A 27,569-nucleotide genomic window follows, 5' to 3' on the forward strand; every position below is an offset into this window, starting at 1 on the left:
TTTTTATCGGACTTCAAATTATATCAAAATCGCCCTATAATCACATTGGGTCCGCCTTTGGCCGCTAGCGCAAGCCCCACCATCGATCTACGGGATCCCCGATCCAACAGTCAATATGCGATTTTGGGTGGCTTAGGAATACAGAGGTTACCCGCCTGAAAAGGCGGTTTTCCTCTCTCCTCTACCAGCCACGCGTCGTTCATTGTATGGGATCAGGCGGAGCCGGCCCAATACCCTTTACCACCTAAGGCCCGCCCGAAATCCCGCTTACAGAACTCAAATTTTATAATCGCGCCTATAATTCCCCTTCGGGTCCGCTTTATCACTTTCCTTTGTATTTCTGTTTTTACACCGAAACATGCTTATACACAGGAAATCCCTTTTTACCGGAACTCAAATTTTATAAGACCGGGTTTATAAAACCCATCGGGTCCGCTTGTAATCGCCCCTTTATATCGCTATGATGCGACGTTGCGATGTGATATATCGCAATCGCAAGTCGCATTGGCCCGGGGGTTCGTCCCTTGTCTCATGCCATCGCCGATGCCGATGCCGATCCGCCGATATCGGCAATCACAATATCGCATCGGCCCGGGGTCCTTACCTTATGTCATGTGCATGTGCCTACCTCCGACCCGATATGTCGGGGATCGGCAATCGGGGTCTCTTCTGCCTCCTCTTAAGTCCACCTCTTGGACCTCCTCTGATGCGATTTCCCTTTATAAGGGTTTTTTGCCATTTTTAGGGGATTTTGCCTCTTTTTCCAAAGAACAAAGGGCATCTTCTTTCTGTGATAACTTCTGCATCCTAAGTCCATTTTTTCCCATTCAAGTTGCAGTAGATTCAGAATGAAAAGATCTCTGCAATGGGGCTATGTCCAGGAACTTCCTTGGACTTTCATTTTCCTCTGTGAGGAACACTTAGACTTAGGAGTCTATCCAAAATCCATTTTGGATCACACCTTCCCACTAAAAGAACTTTTGGTCTCCAAAAGACTAATATATTGATCTGAACAGTAAATGGGAGTAACAGCACCCTCTTCTTTCAGCCTCCATACACTTGCCTTGCATAGCGCCTCTGAACCGAAGTCTCTGACCACTTCCCTTCCTAGATGGGCTGGTCTTCCTGGGAAAAACTGTCTTCCTCCTTGCCTTCCTGCAGAACTCCTGCTTAGATGGTCACAGAAGGTAGTTTGAACTTTTCTTCCTTAATCATTGATCCAAGGTGGCTCAAACAAATGTGAAGTACATCTGCTCCACAAAACTTTCATTTGTACCTGTTTGAAAAAGCTGTCAACAACCACTGTTAACAACAACAAAAATACAAACAACAACTGGATGGCCTAAACTCCTGCTTCAACAAAAAAACAGATTTTCACATCTTGTGAACACCTCCATGTCTTACATCTGCATACAAATGATGGACTAGATAACAAGCCCACAAAACATGCCTTTAAAGCAAGTGACCCTTCAAGTCAAGCATGTAGAAAAAGACCATTAAGACTCTTTTCCAAAGATGAAACACTTCATCATTATCTCCATCTTGGATGTAGTTTTTAATCCCGTGCAGAAATTACCTGCATACGAATTCTAAAACACAGAAAATAAATAATGCAAGAGCAGAACACATAAAACACATATACACAGATATTTTCCCCTGGATCCCAAAATCGGGACTACCAGCTTGATTTTTCATTATATTCCTTTCAACGTTATAATACATATTTATACATGTCGAAGCATCCAATACCATGGACCAAAAACCATCGCATCCAATACCATGGACCGAAAACCATCGCGCCCAAAAAAACGTGCGAAAATTATGCACAAAACCATAGGTGGGTTCGCCCAACCTAACATAGGGTCCAAAACCAAAATTTTCCAGGGCGCTACCCCGGACCCCATAAAGTGGGGTTACGGGTGCCCCTCAAACCCCCTGTTAACTACGTGAAAAGAATATAACACAACCCAACATTGGAGACCAAGTTAACTTCTCCCAAGTCAACATTACATGCATGTTACAACAAAGCAATCAACCCTTCAAGTTAATTACACATACATGTTCAAATACAAGGAAATCATCAACATCCCTGTGTTCATGCATATCATGCTTATGCATGCATTTCATCCTTCAACTTTCGCTTAAGCACACTGTACTTTCGCAGCTGAAATGAAATATAATGTTGCAGCAATAAAGTGAGTCTCCTGCTCAACTTCTCCATTCACCTTCTTGGTAGAAACCTGCAACTTGCATTCCATTAACAAAGAAATGCAAATAGATACACCAATAGTCATGCAATCTTAATCAGATAAGAACTCTAACCGTTTCTTACCAATCCCTTTCGAAGGTACTACCTTTGTTTGCAAATCAGCATCAACATGTGAATCATCCTGAAACACATCATTCATTGAATATTCCTTTCCATTTCTGCCATCTTCTCTTTCCACTTTCTTCAAATTTGGTGGAAGCATTGTTGGGTTCAGAGTCCAACACTTTTCAGCAAGATGCCCTTGCTTATGGCAGTAAGTGCACTGCATGTGCATCCTCTTGACAGCGTGATTTGCCTTGTCCAATGGACCTTTGGCTTCTTGCTTCCTTTCCTTCAAAAGTTTCCTGTATGTTGCCATTCTCTTCCAACATCTAGAAACATTATAGTTATCCAAAACCACAAAAGGAACATGCAATTCTTTTCCGATATCTATGTGGAAATTTATCTTGCTTTGCACAATCAAAAGGAAAATGTTTAGAACCAGATTTATACCTTTCTCTTTCACCTTTATTGCCTTCATGAGGAGGTGAAGCAAATGAAGAAGTGGCTCCCTTTGGAACACCATCAATCTCTTCGAGGCTGTCAGAGTTTCCACAACTGTCTAGTTCAAGTGTGTGCTTCTGAACACCTGCATCCTGCAAATAACGTTTCAAGCCATTGCATTCCTCCTGAATACAATCTTCACACTCTGCAATGCAACTCGTTCTTGGAGCTATTTCAATGGTCTTCATGGAAGCTTTAGAACTCTCTCCATAAGCTTGTCCATAGCCAAGACCCAAATACTTAGGCCTTTCCTCAATCATTATTGGCTCAACAATACCTTGTGCATGTCTACCCAAGCCTTTTCCTTCATACCCCATCTTGGACATTAGCTTGGAACATATGCCTTTGGTATGTTTTTCAAAAGAACTAATATAAGCATTCTTAGAGGAATTTGAAGACAAACTGGAATGGTTTACCTCTTCTTCAAGCTGATACTTGACCAAGGCTTCTTGTGCAACAAAGAGTTGTGCCTCCAACTCATGCATCCTTTCGAGGTTCATATTTGCAATATGAAGTTGCCTCTCCATTTCCTGCAATTTGCCAAAAAGCAACTGCTTCTCTTCCTCCACGGAATTCAACTGCTCTCTAAGTATGCTGCTCTTCCTTTCATCCTCATACATTTCTTGTAATGACCTGCCTATAAATAAAATAATAATATAAATTAATTATAAATTATAAATTTAATAAATTTATAAAATAATAAAATAAATAAACCTTATTAAATCAAACTACGTATTCAAATAAAAAAATCACGAAATCAAATCAGATTTGATTTCATAAAAGTTACACATAACCATAAAATTGACACGAAGAAGGAAAAGAAGGCGGTGGATGAGGAAATAAAAGGAGAAGGGAAAAATCATTTTGGGGGGGAGGGGAAATTGAATACTATGGTATGATTATGAGGTACAGTTATAAATCAAATTTGAGTCTTGATTATACTGAGGTTTTTGGGCACGGGGAATCAAATTGCTTCAACTGAAAGCTTTCTGAGACTGAGTACGTAGGTTGTACTCAGTTCGGCAAGGTGGTTTTGGCCGTTTTGGTGACACAGCCGATCAAAAATTGCAACATAGAAGATAGATTTTCAGCAGAGCAAACAGCTGGACAAGAACTGCAACAGAGTAGACAGATTTTCAACAAAGCAGAAAGGTTAGTATCCATTAGATTAAATTTCTTTAAAATTTTGTATTCATTATTTCAGGTTCCACTATTTAGAAATTAGCTTATAGTTCAGGTTCTTACATTTCTCTCACCATATCCATCATGGTGGACAAGTCTTACTTCATGTCCTCATCAAAGACTCTTGTGATGAAGGAGGAATTTGAGGACTCACTTGTAGAAGTTGTCATTATGCCAATGAACAAAAGAACTTCAAACAAGATTAACAAAGAGCTTATTCAGCAACCTTTTGCAACAAACCTCTTGTGCTTCAAGGATTGCCTTGAGGTCCTTTGGGATAGAAGAATGCCTTCAACCCTTCTTCCTTCTTGTCCTTCCTGGACTGAGCTATCAATAGCTTTCCCTTCACCTCTGCAAACTCACACAATAGTCAATCTGCAACAAGCATACAATCAATCCTTGACTGCCCAAACACCTTCCAGACAAGCAATCTTTGCTCTGTCAATCAAGCATTCTGATATAACCTTCTTTGAAGGTGGGGTTAATCAATCTCAAGCTCTGATACCACCTGATCTGAAAATGGGGCACTTAGGCTTCTTGTCTAACTTACAAGAACCTCTCCCACTTCCAAAGCTTAAATATTCCCAAGTCTTTATGATTAACCAATGCGGAATTAAATATGTGCTTGAAAATAAGGTGTATGCTGGTGTTTAATTTTGACTATTCATGTGCTTTAAAATTTTGTTGTTTATGCTGATATAACATACATATAACAGTAAACAATGCAGCCATAAAACAAACACATAAAACAGCAATTTAATTAGGAGTTCACTCAAAACTCTTGGGCTACGTCTCCGTGAGCTCTAGTCAACTCAACTAGGCTCTCTGGGATTATGGTATAAGTCCTCTTACAAGCTCCTGGCTCAACTCCATTGGTTTACACAGAACATAATGGGTTTAGACACCATCTTATCCCTGGCTCTTGAAGCTCTCGGATTTTTGGCTCTGCGCTCTCGCTCTGGCTCTTGGCTCTGGCTCTGGCTCGTGGCTCTAACTCTAGCTCTGGCTCTCGCTCTTCAGCTCTAGCTTCTTTGGCTCTGGCTTTGGCTTTCTGCAAATTTCAACTCTCTGGCTTTTCACTTGACCTCCAAGTGATTCCAAGGCTCCCTCAGCTGCTCTGCACTTCAGCTTTTGCTACTACTTTCTCTCAATTGAGCTCTCTGCCTCCTTTGAGGTACTTTTCCGGTTTTACAGCTACCCCAGCCGTTTCTCTGCGTATCATCATCTCTTTGTGCCTCTGCGGCTTCCCTGCTCCTTGTCAGTTCGACTGGCCATCTAGCTCTACGACTCTGTGGCTTCAAAATGCATCATTGCCTGTAAAAACGCCTACTTGCAGCGTGGCATGATGATCAGGAGCGGTTACAGATGTTTCGGGGCCTTCTCTTAGGCAAAAACCTGAAAACGGAGAAAATTGCATTACACAAAGATTTCTGGAAAATACACTGTCGGACGTGAGATCTGGATGTGAAATTCCATTTAATCGCCCCTAAAATCCCTATCGGGTCTGCCATTAGGCAGCATATCGCATCGTATAAGTGTTTTGGGTAAAATCCCAAATACACGGGAAATCATTCAAAAACCCGACAAAATCCTTTTTATCAGACTTCAAATTATATTAAAATCGCCCTATAGTCACATTGGGTCCGCCTTTGGCCGCTAGCACAAGCCCCACCATCGATCTATGGGATCTCTAATCCAACGGTCAGTATGCGATTTCGGGTGGCTTAGGAATACGGAGGTTACCCGCCCGAAAAGACGGTTTTCCTCTCTCCTCCGCCAGCCACACGTCATTCATTGTATGGGATTGGTCAGAGCTGGCCCAATACCATTTACCATCTAAGGCCCGCCCGAAATCCTGCTTACGGAACTCAAAGTTTATAATCGCACCTATAATTCCCCTTCGGGTCCGCTTTATCGCTTTCCTTTGTATTTCGGTTTTTACACCGAAACGCGCTTATACATAGGAAATCCCTTTTTACCGAAACTCAAATTTTATAAGGTCGGGTTTATAAAACCCATCGGGTCCAGCTTGTAATCGCCCCTTTATATCGTTGCAACGCGACATTGCAATGCGATATATCACAATCGCAAGTTGCATTGGCCCGGGGGTCTGTCCCTTGTCTCATGCCATCGCCAATGCCGATCCGCCGATATCAGCAATCGCAATATCGCATCGGCCCGGGGTCCTTACCTTATGTCATGTGCATGTGCCTGCCTCCGACCCGATATGTCGGGGATCGGCAATCAGAGTCTCTTCTGCCTCTTGGACCTCCTCTGATGCGATTTCCCTTTATAAGGATTCTTTTGCCATTTTTAGGATATTTTGCCTCTTTTTCCAAAGAACAAAGGGCATCTTCTTTCTGTGATAACTTCTACATCCTAAGTCCATTTTTGCCCATTCAAGTTGCAGTAGATTCAGAATGAAAATATCTTTGCAATGGGGCTATGTCCAGGAACTTCCTTGGACTTTCATTTTCCTCTGTGATGAACACTTAGACTTAGGAGTCTATCCAAAATCCATTTTGGATCACCAAGTCAAGTCACTTCTTTGATCAGCTCTTCTTCCACAAAGTCAACACTGGCCAAACTTGCTGCAACACTCCAGATTTCAGCGTCTCCTCAAATTTTGGCCAGCTGCTTCAAGATTGAGGTCTCGGCCTTCACTGCAGAAACCTTAGTTGGCATGTGTGAGACAAAAATGGTGTTTTTCTTCCCTTTTCTCCTTCACTTGGACAGTATCTTCTTCTCCAACAACTCAGCTTGCAAAATGGGTCCTCTTTCACTTGTTCTCGGCCTCCTATAGTGACTGCAACAATTCGGTCTCTGTTGCACTAAATGATGCCTAGACTTTTTCGCACGTGTGGGGAATTTCAGCCCTAAAAACAGACCTTTAAAATTCGGATTCTCCTTCATTGAAGTCTTCCATTTCTTTGTTCACTTTAGGTCACTTCTCCTTTTATCAAACTTCTTGTTGATTGATGAATGTCATTTGAATGAGGCCGAGTACTCTTATTTATAGGCTTCTTCGAGTGCCCTAATAGGCCGACTTGATCCTCTTGGTAGGCCGACTTGTCATCTTTTGAAGGTCGACTTGTTGTAGCACTATGACAAGGTCTTGGAGGGTCTTTGACTCTAATTTGACTTAAATAAAATTTCCTTTAAAATATGTAACATGCCCAAAAGGGTTTTCTATACATGACAATGACTCAATTGACTCTATGACAAACCTAGAAGCACTCAATGGGTGTTTGACCTATAAAAAAAAAATTCCTTAAGCATGAAACCCATGCCTCAAGAATGACAATAATAAATTTATTTTTCTCTTTACATCAAATACATAAAATCATGATTACATATGTCATTATGAAGACCGAACCTAGTTACATATTTCAACACTCCCTCTTAACTAGGGAGGAATTTGTTATCACTTAGAGAAAACCCTGGCTGTGGGGGAAAAACTCTAAGGTAACCTTTAACCACTTTGGTATTGAAGTTAGCCCCTCAATCCGGAGGGGGATCTCTCCTCAAACTCAACTACCCTAGGTCACAACAGTAGTAGGTCTGTTAAACGCTTTATGGCCAGATTAATGTAAAATTTGTTGGTGTGGTTGGAGTATGGGAAAAAACCATTAGGCAATGGAGTCAAATAATCTGAGTTAAGAATAGCTTGGTTTGTAAGGATTTTGCATTCCAAAGCCGTGTATTTCAGCACTATGCTAGACATTAATCATTTATAGCATGAAAGGAAGAAGAGGAATACACTCAGAGCTTTAAAAACAGAGCATCATAATGAGAAATTTTGTATTTAACTCATCAACTGAAAGGTGAATATATGAATATAAGATATAGAGCATTGTGACATGAATTCTACATCTACTTACTGATTCAGATGAGAAGCTTAAACACTCGATGAATAACAAAGAAAGAACATAGCACTAAGAAACATAGCACAAATGCTGAAAAATGAATCTTTGGTATAAAACCCTTATACTTCTATCCAAAATTCTTCTATTAATCAAATGCACATAGTTACAATAGGTTTTCTCTTCAAAGTCCAACCTTGTACATTACATAAATGATAGTCTTTAAAGTTTATAAACTACTTACAAACTGTTCAAGATCCAAAAATAATGGATCTCAAACCTCTTCATCTATCTATAGCTTACTAAATCAAATAATCAAGGAGATAAGATCTAACCCCAAGTCAAATTGATGAGGTGGCTCTCCAACTGATTGGGCATTTTTTTCTAAAAATAGAAAAAATTAATTCTGGCGAATTCCTGAAAATAGGCTTCAAAGATCCATTTGAAACTCTCAAACCGTGATAGTTGTGTAAAAACTGAAAGAGGTTTTTGTTAATTGGTTCATTCCCTCCAAAAGCCTCTTTGGGTTTTCAAAAATTCATCCCCAGTTGTTTGGAAACTAATTTTTAAAACAGTGACTAAAACAGGAAAAAACTAAATTGCAAAATCCTGAAAAATAGGCTTCAAAGATCCCTTTGAATCTCTCAAACCATTACACCTGTGTAAAAACTAAAAGAGGCTTTTTTAAATGAGCTTGTTAATAAAAAAAACCTCTTTTGGTTTTTAAAATTTCGCTTCCAATTGTTTGGAATATGTGCCCAAAGTTATTGTCTTTTACAGGAAAAAACAAAGATTTGTCGCTGACAAATTAATTGTCAACGCTCGCTTGATTACACTTCCAAATTGGCGCTAATAATCTAGTTATCAGTGCTTTTATACTATTTTTTACAAATTGGCATTGACACTGAAACTGTCAACGCCTCAAAACCATTAACTAAAATTGTCATAATAGTTGGCTCCATGGGGATGTTGTCGATCATAGATGGCAACAAAAACCCCAATAGACCAGAGGCCTAATCCATTGGATGCTCTCAACCTTTTACCTGAAACCGACAACCGTACTTGCAACTAATTAACTCTGCAACTGAAAACCAAACACTGGTTACTGCAAACTGAAAACTGAAATTAATGCTTGCCCCAGCAAGCTTATTGCACACAATCCTACTTTAACCTGCTAAATAATTGTCGGATCAAGTGACACAAAAATGCCAATATAGTGTAATGACCCACCTAAAATTGCCAACAAAATGTGAATATTAGCGTGCATACGAGGCATGCATATGATAGCTACATATGCATGCAACATATGTACTGCCCTAGTATACCTACTAGTTAATATTGAACACGTCTAAGTACAGGGTAACGAATTAATTGTTGAAGTACTAGGTAAATACCTAATTCACCAAAATGTAATGAATATGTAGAGTGGGGTACTTATTAAGTATACCAACACTATAAATGACACTAATCAAAGCACTATTCAAATAATATACATATCAATAAATACAAAGGATTATATAAATTAAAATAAAAAGAATTAAAATATATATTATTTGTTTGATATACTAACCAAAATAATTATAGACTAAAAGGTAGAACCCACAGACTTCCAATTCCGCTCCCAAGTAACATTGGTCTGAAAAGGTGGCTACGCTTTCTGTAGCGTCTTCTGGAGCGGAATTGGAAGTTTGTGGGTAATTTTGACGTTTACAGGAGTAGAAAAGGTTTACACAGTTTACAAAGAGAATGCGCGAAAAAAGGGCGAAAGAGGGCTTCGCAGATTTTTATAGAGAAAATGACTAATTTTAGCGGGTTTCACTTTCGGATGAACAGTTGACGGTTTTCGGTTAAATGGGGGAAGCGGTTTTGGAGGCTCATCGCACCGCTTTTGTGATGCGGGTGGTTTTCGGGAGGGGTCACCTGATGCCATACATCGTCTGACACGTAGCATCGGGGGCCAGGAGAAAAACCACTTTATCGGGTGGTTATTGTTCAGCCATCGGGCGCGGCCGATATGGTTGTGCGTTGTTGGATGTGGGGAAGGGATGATCAACGGTAGTCGGGAGGCAAAGCTGCACAGGGGGAAATGACGGGAATTGATGGGGGACCCACGGGTTTAATTATGATGGTTCGGGATTAGTTTAGGAACTAATCCTGGGTTAAATGATCGGGTCGGGTTTAGTGAGGGATTAGGGAGTCGGGTGAAGCCGATACGGGATTACCTTAAGTTTTACGGGGGTTAGGTAAATCAAGTGAATTTATATCGGGATAAGGGGTAGTTTATATTAGTTTTTATTAAAACTAAGGGGTTGGGGTATTTTACATAAGGGAATTAATTTAATACGGGATAATGGTGTTTTCGGGGAAATTATATAATAATATTATAAATTAATATGAAAATGCGATGGCGGGGTGGGTTTTTCCTTAGTACAAGGGTAAATTAAACTTTTGCGCACTTAGCTTTATACTTAGTAAAAAGGCTTTTTTGTGGGTTTTTTGTATGAAAGGGTTTTACATGGGGGTTCCCATTTTTCCTAGGTAAGTGATGTCAACCATAGGAAAGTGTGATTTTATTAGGGAAATGAGGGGAAATGAAGGGAGATGAATTTTCTATGAAGGGGGTTCTAGTACTTGTGCCTATAAGTCATCAAGCCGAGGGTCCGATCCCTCCAAAAGTCAAAGAAATGCTCTGAGCCCCTTTGACTTAAAGGATTTAAGTACTAGAACTTTTTTATGGGAAATTAGTGAAATAAAGGGGTGAAATGAATGAAGGGATGTTAAATAAACCATATTGTGAACCATTGTCTTTGCTTTGTTTACTACTTATGCTCATTTGAAAGATGCATTTAAAAGAATGACATAAGTGCTTTTGTGTAATCACCTGATATTTCTGCAACCTTTCTACTACTTACCCATTTACTCATCCTACCATTTTTTCTTCATTTTATTTGGGTGCATTTAAGCTAACAAACTCTTATCAATCTTTTCTTTTCTTTTACAAAGTAAACTATCTAATTCTAACCTTATATCATCCAAGGGCTCAGATTAAACTGATGAGCTCATTTTATTTACTCTACCTATCTAATAATCTGCCAAGATTACACTCTTTGGTCAGATTTTATTCTCTAACTATAAACATAAAATTCAAAGCATGGTATAATCAAGATTAAACAGTTTGATTACCATGGATTGTGGCATGAGTAACAAGCTGCACGCAATCATTTATTATGCATAAAAGTAAATAGTAGTGGCATTTTGACTTGCACACTTTCATGGTCTCTTTTTGTCTTTTGGGGTTCATATATCTTTCTTTTTTGACATTTTCTTATTCTTTTTGTCCTTTGATTATTCTTTTAGGATCTACCCTCTTTACATTTTTTAATTTTTTAATATGGAAAACATTTGCAGAAAGCAAAGGTATGTACAATATTACAAGGCTTAACATTAGTCATTCAAAATTATGACTCCTATTGGTATAGGAAACTAACAGATACCATCACCCCCTTGGGAATTTAACCACTCTTCAAGCTTGCTGATATATAAACCAAAAAGGGTAGGAGACAGTGGGCAACCTTACTTGACCCCGATATTGCTTCTAAAACTTTCAGAAATGCCTGCTGAAGCTCTAATTTTGACTTTCACCTCTTCATACAACCTATGCACAGCTGCTCTCAAATGTTTAGGAACCCCACGTTCCTCCATTCTATGCCAAAGCTTATCCCTAGGAACCGAGTCAAACGCTTTCTGAAATCAACAAAGCAACAAAAGACTTCTTCCTTTTTCTCCCAAACTTTTTCAATGATGTGCCTTAAAGTTATACAATGATCAACTGTGGAATGTTTAGGTCTAAAACCTGCTTGCCCTTTAGCATGCTTAACTCTTTCTTCTGCCCACTTGCAAATTTTGTTTTTTAGCATGCTTCCAAATAGCTTTGCAAACAAAGGGTTTATCATGATGGTCCTATAATTGGAGGGATTATTGACATCACTGCTCTTGAAAAGAGGTATTGCCATACTAGTTGTCCAATCTGTGGGGAGCCCTAGTTGTATGATGTTGTTGAAGATTTTTGTAATGTGAAGTGCAAGAATCTTTGAGCCCCACTTTAGATATTCTGCTTGGAGTTCAGCTAAGTCTTTTGCTTTTCCAACACCCAACTTCTTGATACCCATCTCTACCTCTTGTACCGTGAAGAGTTCAGTATCAGTGTTGACCAAGGGGGGAGGGTCAACCTTGGAAACCCGCTCATAGAGTTGTCTTGCATAGTCAAACCATTTAGAAGTTGTAATATTATTTCCAATTTGTATCTTTTTCGGTTGGAGCTCCTTCCAAAATAATTTGGGATTATTTTTCCCAAGGAAGATTAGTTCTTCCCTCCTTGAAACCATGAAATCGGCATTTTTCTTGCTTAATAACTGCTTGTAAGCTTTGAGCTTTATGTTATCCTTGTTTGACTCTTTCCACATTCTCCTTGCTTTTTTGCATTCCTCGTCAAACCAAGCATTAACCAGAAAGCAATTTGTTTCAGACTTCTTAATTTTTGCTCTTTTGCACTTTGCAAGTGCGCATTGAATTAAATGTGTTAATTCATGACTATGAAGGTTGTGAATTGTAATTTTCTCCTTCTCGAAGAGCCTCTCTAGCGTCATTTTGAAGGTATTACAATTTTCTGTGTGCATAATTTTCTCAGTTCCTATGGTTATTTATTTTTTAGTGAAATTGCAGTTGTGTTTTATTCAGTATTTGCCGCAAATATAAGCAGAAGACAAATAATCAATTGATAGGAGAATAATAACCAGCTAACTGCAACATTAATTAAAATTTCACACAACAGACCTTGCATCCTTCATCTCTCTTTCTCTATCTCTCTCTCTCTCTCTCTCGCACATTCAATAGTGGGATCTTCAATCTCTAGACTTTCTATTGTATCATTGTACTTTGAGTAGCTTAGCTACATATTTAGTTATGGTTCCTTCATTTTGCTTTCATTTGTTTTCAGCATCAATACAGAAGTTGCCTTCACATTCCCACATTGTATTCGTGTTGGATGTACCTTTAAGTTCCATTGACCTGCTTTTGTGTATGTTTATTGGACATTAATAGAAATATCTTATCTTAGATTATATAACAAAAACATTATGTTGTAATTGTACATACTTCTTTGTAATGCATCCAAATTTCCGAATGTCTAGCACAACTTACATTAATAAACAAGAAATAAAATCATTTGCAAAAATGCATAAATGACATTACCACAATATCTGGAGGATGCTTCTGAAGGAAACGCCGCACTACCATCTGTAGATATAGTGAAGGAAACACAAATGGCAATGCTTCAAAAAATCCAATGGAGCTCAACCCACTGTTATCTCCTGCATAAATGCCATGCAGTCAAAGCTCAAGCAAGAGAGATATTAATGTAAATAATCTCTTAGATCTCACTAACTTCAAGTATGATTAGCGGATAATAGATCTGGTGACTGATTAAATAAGCTATCTGTGATTTCAAAGTCTGAAATAATAATGCTTGAATATCCAAATCTTATACAGCAACAAAGGAAAACAACCCACCAATCAAAACAGCTCCTGCCGCTTTCATTTGGTGACCACCAAGAGCATAAACCACAATATTACTCCCATCCAATTCTGCCTGTTTCAAAATCTCTTCAGTTAAATATGCCCCATGCATATCTCCCATAACATCACCTGTGCTGATCTGCAAAATTACATGCACCCGTTTAAGTTTCCTTATTGCCAAAAGTTATTTGGCAGGAAGCACCATATACAATAAAAAACCATATGCCCCATGCATATCTCCCATAACATCACCTGTGCTGATCTGCAAAATTACATGTACCCAATAAGTTTCCTTATTGCCAAAAGTTATTTCGTATGAAGCACCATATACATTAAAAAAACACACATACATGTGTGTTTATTCAAGTATATGTATATATGTGTGTGTGTGATATTATTTGATAATATGATCCAAAATGAATCTACATAGTTGCTACAATGTTTTCATGGCGCTCTAGAATGGGGGGAATAGAATTTGGGACCATTGATCCAGATGGCTATGCTGGGATAGCTCAAAAATGCCCCTCATTATGTCAAATTTTCAAGACCTACACTTTAGATGCATTTTTCAGGCCTGCCTTCAGCTAAATTCCCCAAGGTATCCATCACCTCCAAAAATTGCTCTATTCATTGAGATCTTTCCAACAAGCTATTGTGTCCCTAAAACAAAGCTCTTCACTAAAAGATGAAAGTTATGGCCTTGGCAAGGTAGCCACTAATATTTTCTCCACAAGTATGTGTTGAAGCCATATCAGCCCCCTATGACTCATCCATTCAATGTTAGTAACGTCTAGAGTCTGCCAAAGAATTCTAGAAGCATCATGAAGATACTAAGAGGTTTATAAAACCCTAAACCTAACCCTACTTCTAGCTCTCAAAAACCTAACAAAAGGAGGGAAAAAGGGTTCGCTTTCTTTTGGTCGTCATCACTATTCCATATTATGAGCAGCATGTCTGAAGAAGGGACTAGTAGAGCAGAGTGGGAGAAGCAATTTATGGAGAACTGTAACAGACCATAGTGTCTCATAGCTTCACAGTGAGTTTGGACCTCTTTGTAATCTGTATTATAATCTCCATTGTACAACAAGAAGAAAGGCACAGTGCTTCATTTTGGTAGAGTTTTCCGGCATCAAGTTTCTTCGAGGTAAATATTGTGTGTGTGCATGGTATTCCATTGTGTGTCTTTGTTATTGTAGTTCTATTTTCTTTTCACTGTAGCTATAAAATATATATGGCAACGTTGATCTCTTTTCCTCAGCAAAAAAGGGGAGTCAATGTTGAGGGAAATGTGGGCTGATCAAGCTACAGCTACAATTGCTAAAGCCACAAGATATAAAACAGATAAGCGAGTTAGGTTTCCTGCACGTCCTTGACAAGCTTTGAGAGAGTATATATGGAGCCTTTTTTAACAAAGAAGGGGTTCACTTCAAAGCATAATTTGACTTCCCTATATTTTCAAGTTTGTGAGAGCCCCAACGCACAAAGGCAAGCACTTTCAAATTTCATTTAAGTTGTATCATAGGAATTTTGCAGAGACCTGTGTGCCCTGCCATTTCCAAAATATTGAACTGGACCTCATATTTGGAGTTTATTTGAGAAGAGCTCCATAAAGAAATATTTCCAAACTCATATCATTTTTACGGCTCATCCTAACATCTGCTGAGTGAAACCTTGCGTGTATGAATCTGCTCAAACCCTTTGCACTTATAATGAAATAATCCTTCAAACTTCTCTACCAGTTTACCTTATTCTCTGTTTATTTTCTTCCTGCAAATCATGGTTGTCTCATTTGCTTACAATATATTTGATTAAGGGGAAAAATATATTTATTTCAGCAGTGCAGTTTTTATAAATATTAAAAATTTGTTTTACACTCTGTGATTAGTAAGAGAATTATCTAGTCCAACCTTAAGTACGGATAAATGATTTAAATCTTATATGTTAATGCAAGAATAGCATCATTCTCTTTGAGTTTATAAGCCTCTATGTTAGCTTGCTGTCTAGCATTCTTCTCCTACTACATATGATGAACACAACTGAAAATTATCCTTCATACAGAGGAACCACCTTTCTAAAAACAAAGGACGGCACTCTTCAATTTCACCAAAGATTTCCCTCAACCTTGACTCCCTTTTCCTAGTGAGGAAAAAAGATCAACAGGTGTGCTTTATCTTTTTGTTAAATCATTAAATATGCGGAAAAAGAAATGTCACACAATCAAGCATATGTTCACTACATTAGAAATTAGTTTAAGATCTATTCTGACTAGCCAACTATTGCAATATCCCAGGCGGTTTGCCCATAATAATGCCTCATTTATTATACATGCATGGAGAAGGGACTTCCAAACAGATGGGTTGGTGAACATGCCAATAGTAACAAGCATACATTTACATAAGCAAGCAAGTTCACATGCATGCTAGAAAGAACATTAACATCCAATGTTGCCTTCTTCCTTACAGCTATGCTTACCTACATGAGTCCTCAGTAACATCACATAATATTTAAAATTGATATGTAACACAATTAATGTCTTGATCAAGTTGGGAAATAAAGGACCATCTCGTGCAAATAATATGCCAGGGCTGCGTACTACAGTATGTCTATAGAGGTGTCTATCATTAGTATATATGTCTAGATATGTCGGTGTATGTGTACTATTTATGCTACTATGCATATACACATTATACATGTATATATGTAAGAAACTGAGAAATATTCACTAGCTGTCATGTGCCCACTCGACTATAAACCATATTGATCAAAAGCTAAGTTGCATGAAATGCCGAAACATCCAGAAGTTTCCGAAACGGGGACGGCTCGAAACGCGAGCCCCGGAAAATGGAAACGCAGCCGAAACATCATATATATATATATATATATATAGTCAATATTAAATAAATTATAATTTATAACACATTATTTTGCAAGAAAAGAAAGAATGAGACATATAAATGACATTTTAGAAGGAAATCCAAATTTATATTAACTCCAAGTCTCCAACAGATGATTACATGATGCAAATATCCAAAATTAGCCTTTATAGATGAGGCTTTACATTATGTGCTAAAACTGAAATAAAACATGAACTAAAGACAATCATGGCTACATCAACATATCATTACTAATACAACTCCTCATCCTCATCAGCAAAGATAGAACAAGATGCTTGTTCAGCAGAAGAGGCAACTCTACTAGTGCTTCCAGATGCACTTGCATCACCACTGGCAGAAATATCAAGAGCAGAAAGAGAGAGCTCTAAATCTGAACATTTTGCATCCACATCCCATTCTTTATGAGGTCCACTTGTATATTCTTCACCCCTACGAGACACAAGGTGTAGGTTTGAATGCACATATACAAGGTCCTCTGCCTTCTGCGATCCCAACCTGTTGCGCTTCACACTATGAATGAAACTGTAGGTGCTCCAATTCCATTCTGTTGATGAAGATCTTGCCACTTGTGATAGGATACGAGTGGTAAGACTTTGCAAATGAACACCACTTGCCCCATGACAAGTCCACCACTTAATTGGGTCCATGGTCCTCCTCTCATCCAAAGCTGATATGTCTGCAAAATCCTCTAATCCAGCAGCAAAACAGGGAAATTCTTGCCTTACATCAGTTTGTAAAGAAGCTGGAAATATCCTTTGAAAGGATTTCTTCATTCCATTGGCCACCTCCTTATCCTTATGTGGAGCCTTCCTCTTCCCATTGCTTTCAACAATGAATTCTTCATCATAAAATTTTGGATTCAGAGCATGTGCCAAAGTGTGCAATGGAGTGTTGAAGCCATTCCACCTGGTAACAATAATGGACCTCACTTGTTCAACAAAATCAAAATCCACAAAAAGAAGTGTGGGAGCCTCTTATGTAATAATTTCCACAGTTTTCTCAACCATGGTACCCATGCCATCATAAACCTCTCCTAAGAAAGGTTTTTGTGTGTCTATAACTCGAAGAAGATCAAATGCAGGCGATGTGAACTTGGCAAGAAATCAATCTTGCTCCACCAATCTTCATCAACTAACACCCTCCTCACCATACTTCCCTTCTCTGAATCTACATGTCTCCACTCGGCCAAGTTGGACGCACCACAATACTCATTAATGCATTTTTAACATCAACAAGGCGACGCGACATGATGAAGTTTGAGGCATATCGTGTCTCGACAACTTTCAACAACTCCAATTTGGAGTATTCTCAATATATTGCTTGAGATTGGTGGTGGTTGGTGATGAATTTTATAATCTCCCTAGCCTCCCCTGTCACCTCCTTAATCCATTCTGTTTTTGCCTCAATCTCTTCTAAAATCATATTCAAATTGTGGACAATGTGAGTCCAAAATATGTGATTGTATCTACTCTCAACAATCAAGCCTGCGGCTTTGGAAATAGGTGCACTATCTGTGATAACTTGCACCACATTTTCTGAACCTACTTGTTCAATAGCAGAAATTAAAATATTAGCGATGAACTTACTATCCTTTATCTCACCCGAACAATCTTTTGCTTTGATGAACATGGCTTCTTTTGGTGATGATGCAATGACATTAATCAAAGGCCTGTGTCTTGTATCAGTCCAGCCATCTGAGATAATAGAAACCCCTGTACTACCCCATGAGGTACGAATTGGTTTGAGAACATCATCAAGAAGTTGCCTCTCTTTCTTCAACAAAATTGTTCTGACTTTTTCATAGTTTGGGCCTTTGTAACCTTGAGGAGCTTTGTTAATCGCTCTCACCAAATCTTGCCAATATGGGGATCGAACCACATTAAAGGGGATGCCACAAGCAAAGATGGCCCTTGCCACTCTTGAGTCAGCTTCTTCTCTCCCTTGACTATCAAGCATTTTCACCAATTTGTTGTCTTGAATTGGAGTTGATGGCTTTGATAACTCAACTTCTACTTCTAGTGCCCTCCTCTTTCTTGCTTCTTGAACAATCCTTGGCTCAACGCTATCAGACATGCGAGGATTGGTAGTGCCCATGCTGATTTTGCTTCTTTGATCCTTCAACCTTTGAGCATCATCACTCTCTTTCTTGAATCTAGCCCTTACCTCTGCATTTTTGGTATGTGCACACACATAAAATACCCTTTATCTCTTCATGCAAAATGTGAGCCTTCACTCTTGTGTAAGAGCCCTTGAAGGTCTTTTCATTTTTGCACAAATTGCACTTCCATTCCCATGTACCACCAGAACCCATCTGCTTCACTTTGGTAACATACTTCCATAGAGGATAATATTCTTGCTGCCTGCTTGCTTGAGTGGCTTTAGGGGCACTTGAAACACAACTTTGAGAAGCCATGATTGCTGCAAAATTACAATAATACAAAATGAAAAACTCACCCAATCTAGAGGCACTTGAAACACTACTTTGAGAAGCCATGAATGATGCAAAATTAGGAAATGAAAACTCACCCAACTAGCTATTGTCCACACTCTTCCTCTTGTTGCCCACGCCCTTCCTCTTGCTACCCACACTCCAAAACACAAACAAACTCCTTGTTGCTGCTATAGGAAGCTCTTCTTGCAAAACAATGTGTGAGAAATGAGTGAATGGAGTGCCTTTTTAAAGAAAAGAAGAGGCTCATAGGGTTTCTAGAGAGTTCTATTCTTCTCATCTTCTAGAGAATTCCATTTGTAATTTATTTATTAAATTTAGCTAACAACCACATAAAAATTAATTTATTAGTGTGTTTTGGTGTTAGATGGGGCCCACGCCCTCTTTCCACAAGTTGAGATGGCCGAAAAAGGCTTAAAAAAAAATCATTTCTTTTCCGTTGTTGAAACTCAGCCTATTGCGCCGAAACTCCGTCGAAACATCACCGGTAGTATCGTCCGGCGTTTCGAAATCGCGAAATGTCGTACGTATGGCCAGCAGCGTTTCGGCAGCGTTTCAAAGCTGTTTCGACGTTTCGAGGTGTCACGGGTACTGGTACGCCACTAAAATAGGTGTTTCCTGCAACATAGATCAAAAGGATTATAAGTGCTGATTTAAAATTATATATATACATTTGTAAAAAGAATCACGAAATAAAGTTAATACTTCGTAAATAAAAGACGACGATCAACATGCATGGTTGCTTTGATCCTTTGTCAATGATTTAGATAGGAGTAACTTTTGCCTCAGACACCAAATTGAACATCGATTTTGTGCTAGTAAGGAGGCGAGGATTTTGGCTAGATTTTCAACTATTGGTGTATATGTAGTATCTCCCTGGTTTGGTCCAAGCAACCCTCCAGGGTGCTAGCAATCCAAATTGTATCAAATCAGTGTAATTAATAAAAGGCCTCTTTCTTGTGATTCATGCATATTTTGTAGAATGTGAATGTAATGTTTGTGTTGATGTTTATCAAATATATGAATTAGAAACTAAAAGAATAAAAATCGATAAAGAAAAGAATAATAAACGACTTTTTGATGAAACGATATTTACATTCAAAATATTGACTAAATACTCTTTGATGCGGCTTCTTATGAAAAATGATGAATAATTTATTAGACTGCAGAAGCATAAAATATACGAAAGAAATATTTTGTTTGTTTTCCAAAAATCAATGCATACAATAACATTTGCATTATGTTGTAACTTGTAACACAAAATAAAACATTCCAAGTAGAATGGCGGGACAACATTAATCATTGATGCTAACAAAAAAACTACCTGATGCTTGAATTTTCCAAAGTAAACTCCATAGTAGACATTTTTATAGGTTGACGTTTCAAATGTATTAACAAGATCCATCATCAGGATAGGAATCCCATATTATGCATAAAATTGGTAAGGTCACAATCCCACAGGGATCTGAAAACAACCAGAAAAACTACCATCACACTATTTCTTCACCCTACCAATTCTATGCATAATATTTTGATTGATGGCAACTCCCCCTTTGCAGATTTACCGCATGAGGTGAAAAAGTTCTCGGCTCTAGGCGATGTTCTTTTGGGTCACTTCAATGCCTGAACAAAGACAGATACAATACTCCAACCATGATTTATACTCAAACCTTTTGATGATACATGAGGTTGACAACCAAGTGAAGAGATTTCTTAAATGACTAGTTGACTTTATCATCAACACCTATGGAAGATACCTGATCAAGCTAGGAGAATCACATGTAATGGTCATTCTCAATGGTACATAACACATTCAGGCTTACCTCGTTCTAGTAGGTGCAGTTGCTTTCCTTTTATCGAAGTAGCAAACAAGATCAATTATGCATTAACTAATTCAGTACTTTGCATCAAATAACCCCACCCACCCTTTAACCAATCACACTATGATCACTTTTTGGGTCTTGTTACCAATTAAATCAGTAGTGTTGCTAAGGTCATGGCAACCTATTGGATGGGCAGACACAGGGCATGGACCCACCATCACCTCGGCCCAAGCCCCAGCTACTTGGGCCCTTTTACCCACAAAAAAGTGTGTAACCCCATAGGAGAAAAAATTTCTCCTTTGTACAGCCTACTGGCCAACAACCCTACATTTGCTCAGTACATGATGATATGCCATATTCCCCCACCATTTGTACCGATCAAACACCTCTCACCATCTGAAATTCCTCTTGAAGGAAGGTGGGCCACTATTCAGCAGGTACTTCAACCATTTTGCAATCAAGTGCTTTTAATTAATGATTTGGGGCATTCTAAAATGGATTAACGGGTGATCCTGTGTTACTCCTCTTTCAACAGGAGTACTCCAAAACTTTTGGCAACACCATATAAGCCCAAAGGATGTGCCTTATAGCCCTATAAATCCATGTGGGTGTGTGTTATTTGTGAAAGTGACTCTTAGATCCCCCTTGGTGTGGTGTAATATTCCTAATTAGCCATGGCTAATTGGAATATTCGATTTTGTTCAATTTTTGCCTTCTATAGTTATTTGTAAATAAAAAAAAGTGAGGAAGGGGGACATAACTCACTTTTAGAATAAAAAGTCACTTCCTAGTAGCACAATGTCGTGACTTAAAGGGGAGCCAAGGGGGCCAAAGGGGGATGCAGAAATGGAGCCCACGCAAACACATGGAGGGACTGCGCAGGAGTGAAGAAACACGTGGCAAGAGAGGAATCACACAGGAGGAGGTGAGCCTTGGGATTGAGAGGCAAAGGCTATAAAGGAGAGAGGAGCCCCCTCATTTTGATCATTCTGTTATGAGCATTTGTGATAGTCATTTCGACTTAGAGCACGCTGGCTGTTAGCTAGTTTGCAGCACTGTTTAGTGCATTGAGTGTCTCCGTTCGGAGATCTCACCCTTAGCCCCGGGGGACATCGAGTGCCTGCTCGGGCAAGGTATTTCCTTTGGCATTCCAACAGTAGTTTCATCAACATTTCAGCAACAGTTTCATCAGCGTTTTGGAGGACTGCACAGCACTAAGAGGAGGATGTCGTTCTTTCTGGCAGGAGTCTGGGTTGAGGGTTTGCAGGAGGATTTGTGCTGAGAGATAGGGCAGGGGATCAACCTTGCGTATTGGAGAGTTTTGGCAGGGGTTTCAAACAGGTTTCTGGAGTGTTTCATTCAGTGGAAATGCAGAGCATTGAGGAACTGCGCAGAACCCCAAGGGGGTGATTTTCGGGGGTCAGCCATTTCAAAAACGCTTTCTGGGCTTTTCTGGGTTTCTTGAGTAGAGTCCGATTTCAGAGTTTCAGCATTTTCTGAGGAGGGGAGCAGCCCCAAATCCTCATTCGATTTCTAGCAGCAGCAGTAGCACAGTAGTTCTCCAACAGTTTGGACGCAGTTCAGAGAGGGGCCATTTCTTTGTTATTCTGAGTGTATTTCTTCACTTGCCTTGTGCAAGTCGAGGTGCCATCTTCCTGATCACCTCCTGTACTCACTCTATTACTCAGTATAATAAAATGGCTTAGCATTCTCTCTGCATTTCTCGAGTATCTGCGTATGGTTTTATTGTTATACGTTGCATCATTGTTATTTTTATCTCTTTGAGCATTCTCGGCTATTATACCACTTGTGTGTTTCTCTTATACTCTTAGACAGAGTCTGGAAAGGGCCAGGTAGCCTCCGGATCTCGTCCTCTTTTCAGAGGCGACATATTTGGTAAATGCCCTCCCAGTCCATCTCTGGTTGGAGTTTGCTTGTGTTTGAGGTATATTCCTGATAAGGGATGTTACAGTGGTATCAGAGCGTAGATCTGGCTCAGCCTATGGAGCTAGCAATCTATGACACCGGGGGAAAAACCCTACATCTGTGACAGAGGTCGAAGATACAGGGACACTAGGTGTAGGTTGGAGAACACTTACGGAGAGGGACACTGTGTTCCGGTGGTGGAGGCAAAACAGGAGGAGCCTGTGGTGGATGCACAACAGAAGGAGCCTGTGGTGGACACAGAGCAGGAGGATCCGATGGCAGATGATGACGGGAAGAGATTTGCAGATATGCTCCTCAAATCGGTGCAGGATCTGTCGAGGCAGATTGAGGTGATGGGGCAGAGATTCACGGCAGTAGAGGCTAGACAGCGTGAGAGCCCACGAGTTTTCCAAGTTGGTGAGGGATCGGGCGCATCCCACCATTTGCCAGAGCAGCGTGATACTACGCAGCAAGTGGCTTCACATGCCCCTACACGCTCTACCATGCCCACTTTCTTAGGAGCAGACATGGGAGCTGTAGCCCAGCCGAAGGCAGAGCCCGGACATATGGGCGATTATTTTGCAGAGTACCAGGCCTATGGGCAGGAGTTTAGGGAAGCCCTCTCATTCAGAGATTTTGTTCAGCTCCAGCAGGATAGCAGACCCCACAACCATCACAGAGGGTACCAGCAATAACATGATGGTGACACCCACCGTGCAGCGAGTAGATTCCAATTGCCTACGTTTGATGGTTCATCAAACAGTTCGGCAAAGTCTTGGGTAGAGAAGCTGGACATTTATTTCCAACTTAACCAAATGTCGGAGACAGAGGCCATCAAGGTGGCAACATTGCATTTGGATGGTGAGGCCCAGGATTGGTGGTTTCATGGGATGGTTACACTTGGGCACTCTACAGTGACGACATATGCTGAGTTTACCAGGAGATTGATGGAGCGATTTGATCGGAGGGATCCAGAGCAGCATTTTGTTGAGTTGACGAGGCTCAAACAGACAAGGAGCCCAGAGACCTACATTGCAGATTTCTTGAGGGTCTCCGTGATGGTGCCAGACCTATCCACGGCGCGGAGGGTCTATATGTATGTTGAGGGGTTAGCAGAGCCACTTCGGGGTCTAGTCCGATCCACTAGACCAGCCACACTCTAGGACGCTATCAACAGGACCCGAGACTTATAGGATGTCTTACCCAGGACCCAGACACCTTACCCCCAGAGACATACTTTCCAGTCTAAGGGGAAGGATGTGAGGATTCCACCTCCCAAGGGGAATCCAGGATGAGTACAGATTGACGACAATGTCAGGAGGGAGTTGAAGAAGAAGCAGTTGTGCTTCACATGTCAAAAGCTGTGGGCACCAGGACATAGATGTGTTGCTGGCAAGGCACATTTTATTGAGGTCTTCTCTGAGAGCAGTGGAGAAGAGGATGACGAGGATGATGTGGAGGCAGGAGATAGCCATGCCATACAGGGACCTTTGCCACATCCACCGCTAGCAGCAGGTGGTGCATCTTTTGCACCCACCAGAGGGGCCCTTGCAGCCTTGCAAGGAGTTCCCAAGTATCTGACGCTACGCGTACGAGGGACAATACGTGGCTAGAGAGTAGCAGTTTTGGTTGACAGTGGAGCGACCCACAGCTTCATCGATGCAAAGATGGTTGAGCGGAGAGGTATACAAACAGAGAGCTTCGATGCGTTTTCAGTCTTGGTCCAGGCGATCAGACCATGATGTATGCTCGTTATGTTCTAGAGCTTTTAGTGACGATGGGTACCTACACATTGACTGACCACTTTTTCGTGGTCGATATTCCGAACACCAACATGATACTGGGTGTTCAGTGGCTTATCACTCTAGGGAAGGTCACGACGGATTGGAAGACCCTAGAGATGGAGTGGGATGATGAGAAGACAGGGAGGCATGAGAAGATACGGGGACAGCACACATATCTGCCTCAGACTGTTTCGGCTCATCGGATGGAGGCAGTCTTCCGGAAGGGAGACATAGAGTGGGCAGTGGAGCTGCGTGCATCAGAGGCAGGGACTACAGGGCAGACGGTACATCCAGAGATACAGTCCATCCTTGATCGATATGCCATAGTGTTTGGGGAGATTCCACCAGGACAGCCACCGGATCGAGGGTTTGAGCACACCATCGAGCTTGAGCAGGGCATACAGGCAATGATCACCACCCCCTATAGGCACCCCAAGGCCTATCGAGATGAGATTGAGCGGGCTATCCAGGAGTTGCTGGCTCTTGGGCACATTCAACCGAGCACGAGTCCTTTTGCTTCTTCTGTGGTGTTGGTGAAGAAGAAGGACGGTACGTTGAGGATGTGCATTGACTACAGGGCCCTGAACAAGAAGACCCTGAAGAACAGGTACCCCATACCCAGGATCGATGAGTTGATGGACGAGTTGAGAGGAGCACGTTTCTTCTCAAAGATTGATTTGAGATCTGGGTACCATCAGATTCGCGTGAGGGAGCAGGACATTCCCAAGACCGCCTTCAGGTGTCACTATGGGCACTTTGAGTTCTTGGTGATGCCTTTTGGGCTAACCAACGCCCCCGCTACATTTCAGTCCTGCATGAATCACATCTTCTGTAGTCACTTGAGGAAGTTTGTGTTGGTATTCTTTGATGATATTCTCATTTACAGTAGGACTTGGGAGGAGCATCTCCAGCACATTGAGACAATATTGCGTATCTTACAGGAGCAGCAGTTCTATGCCAAACTCTCCAAGTGTGAGTTTGGGTTGACGGAGATGTTGTATCTGGGACACATCATAGGGGTGGACGGAGTGAGAGTCCACGAGGAGAAGATCAGGGCCATCAGAGAATGGCCGGAGCCGAGAAACGTGACGGAACTTCGAGGATTCATTGGCATTTGTACTTACTACCAGAAGTTCGTCAAAGGTTTCTCACAGCTTGCTGCACCCCTGACAGATTTGACGAGGAAGGGGGCATTCAGTTGGTCGGATACAGCGCAACGAGCCTTTGACAGGCTCAAGGAGGTTATGAGCAGCTGCCCAGTGCTTGCGTTGCCAGATTTTACGCAGCCATTTGTTTTGGAGTGTGATGCGTCGGGAGAGGGGATCGGCGCAGTATTGATGCAGGGAGGTCACCCTATAGCCTTTGAGAGCCGGAAGCTCCTTCCGCACGAGAGGTTGTATTCTATATACGACAAGGAGATGCTGGCCATCATGCATGCATTGGCTAAGTACTGACAGTATTTGGTGGGTAACAGGTTCAGGGTGAGGACTGATCACAACAGCCTCAAGTTCTTTTTGGAGCAGAAGCAGCTACAGGAGAGGCAGCAGAAGTGGATCAGTAAGATCCAAGCATATGACTTTGACATTGAGTATGTCAAGGGTAAGAACAACGTGGTAGCAGATGCCCTTTCACGTAGACCAGCCACGTTGTCTCTTATGAGCTTGGATACAAACTGGAGGGCTCAAATCTTAGTAGAGTACTCCAAGGACAGGTTTACATGTGAGGTTCTGGATGGGCAGGTGGCAAATGACAGGTACAGGGTGGTCGATGAGATCATCTATTACAGGGACCGGATCTTCTTGACTGAGGGGTCTCAGCTCAAGAAGAAGATACTCCAGGCATCACATGATTCACCATTGGCAGGACATCAGGGGTTTACCAAAACCTACAGGGCCATTAGAGAGAGGTTCTCATGGAAGGGCCTCAAGGAGGACGTACTCCAGCACATCCGGGAGTGTGATGTTTGCCAGAGGAACAAGGGAGAGATGAGCCATCCCGCGGGTTTATTGCAGCCTCTTCCCATTCCAGAGGGGAAATGGGAGAGTATTTCGATGGACTTCATCACAGGGTTGCCCATGGTACAGGGCAAGGATTGTATCTTTGTCGTCGTTGATCGACTGACAAAGTACGCACATTATTTTGCCATATCTGCACACTATACAGCAGCATAGGTGGCCAAGCTGTTCTTCAGAGAGATCTTCAAGCTACATGGTCTTCCTAAGACCATCGTCAGTGATAGGGACAGCCGTTTCATGGGCGGGTTTTGGCAGGAGATTTTCCGGTTGGTGGGGACAAAGTTGACACCGAGTACTAGTTATCACCCACAGACGAATGGGCAAACAAAGATAGTTAACAAGTGGCTGGAGGGCTACTTGCGTAACTATGTCAGTGGGCAGCACCGAGCATGGCTGAAGTGGCTGCATCTGGGGGAGTACTGCTACAACACTTCACATCACATGACCATTGGTATGTCACCATTCTATGCCTTATATGGGTATCATCCTTTATCTTTTGCTGACGTGATGTTTGGTGATAGCAAGGCTCCTAGAGCCAAGATTTGGATCCAAGAGAGTCAGGATATCCTCCGAGCTCTCAAGGATAACATGGCTACAGCGCAGAACCAGCAGAAGCTGTATGCCGACAGGGGTCGGGTGGAGAGACAGTTCGAGGTAGGGGACATGGTCTACCTACGATTACAGCCATACTGACAGTCGTCACTAAAGCAGAAGGGGGCTGAGAAGCTCAAGCCCCGCTTTTATGGGCCATACAAGGTGATACGCAGGATTGGACAGGTTGCATATGAGTTGGAGCTGCCCCAAGGCAGCAAGATTCATAACGTTTTTCATGTATCATGCCTGAAAAAGGCATTGGGGCAACAAGTGACAGTGACAGATGAGCTACCACCCATGGATGATGAGGGGCATTTGGTATTGCAGCCGGAGGCTATCATTGATACCAGGGAGAGGCAGCTACGGAGCAGGACAGTCCGAGAATTCTTGGTGAGGTGGAAGAATTTGCCAGATGAGGATGCCACTTGGGAGAGTGAGAAGATCTTGCAGCATCCATCACTTCAGTTGCTTGAGGACAAGCAACATTTTGCCGGGGGAGACTGTAATATTCCTAATTAGCCATGGCTAATTGGAATATTTGATTTTGTTCAATTTTTGCCTTCTATAGTTATTTGTAAATAAAAAAAGTGAGGAAGGGGGACATAACTCACTTTTAGAATAAAAAGTCACTTCCTAGTAGCACAACGTTGTGA

At 41.1% G+C, this 27,569-nt stretch overlaps 1 protein-coding gene across 1 annotated transcript in view; it reads right to left on the bottom strand.

Annotated features, from left to right (window-relative positions):
* The window catches only part of LOC149218025 (uncharacterized), an 82,943-nt gene that overhangs the window by 37,823 nt on the left and 17,551 nt on the right, over positions 1 to 27,569 (bottom strand). The window contains exons 2-3 of the mRNA XM_089386461.1: positions 13,426 to 13,570; positions 13,108 to 13,226 (exon numbers count right to left, since the gene is read on the bottom strand). Coding sequence (XP_089242587.1) covers positions 13,108 to 13,226; positions 13,426 to 13,570 — 264 coding nt within the window. The remainder of the gene's footprint in view (positions 1 to 13,107; positions 13,227 to 13,425; positions 13,571 to 27,569) is intronic.

The sequence above is a fragment of the Pinus tabuliformis genome, chromosome Q (genome assembly GCF_031772625.1).
Source record: "Pinus tabuliformis cultivar Carrire ecotype Pingquan chromosome Q, CPIR1, whole genome shotgun sequence".
NCBI classification, from domain to species: Eukaryota; Viridiplantae; Streptophyta; class Pinopsida; order Pinales; family Pinaceae; genus Pinus; species Pinus tabuliformis.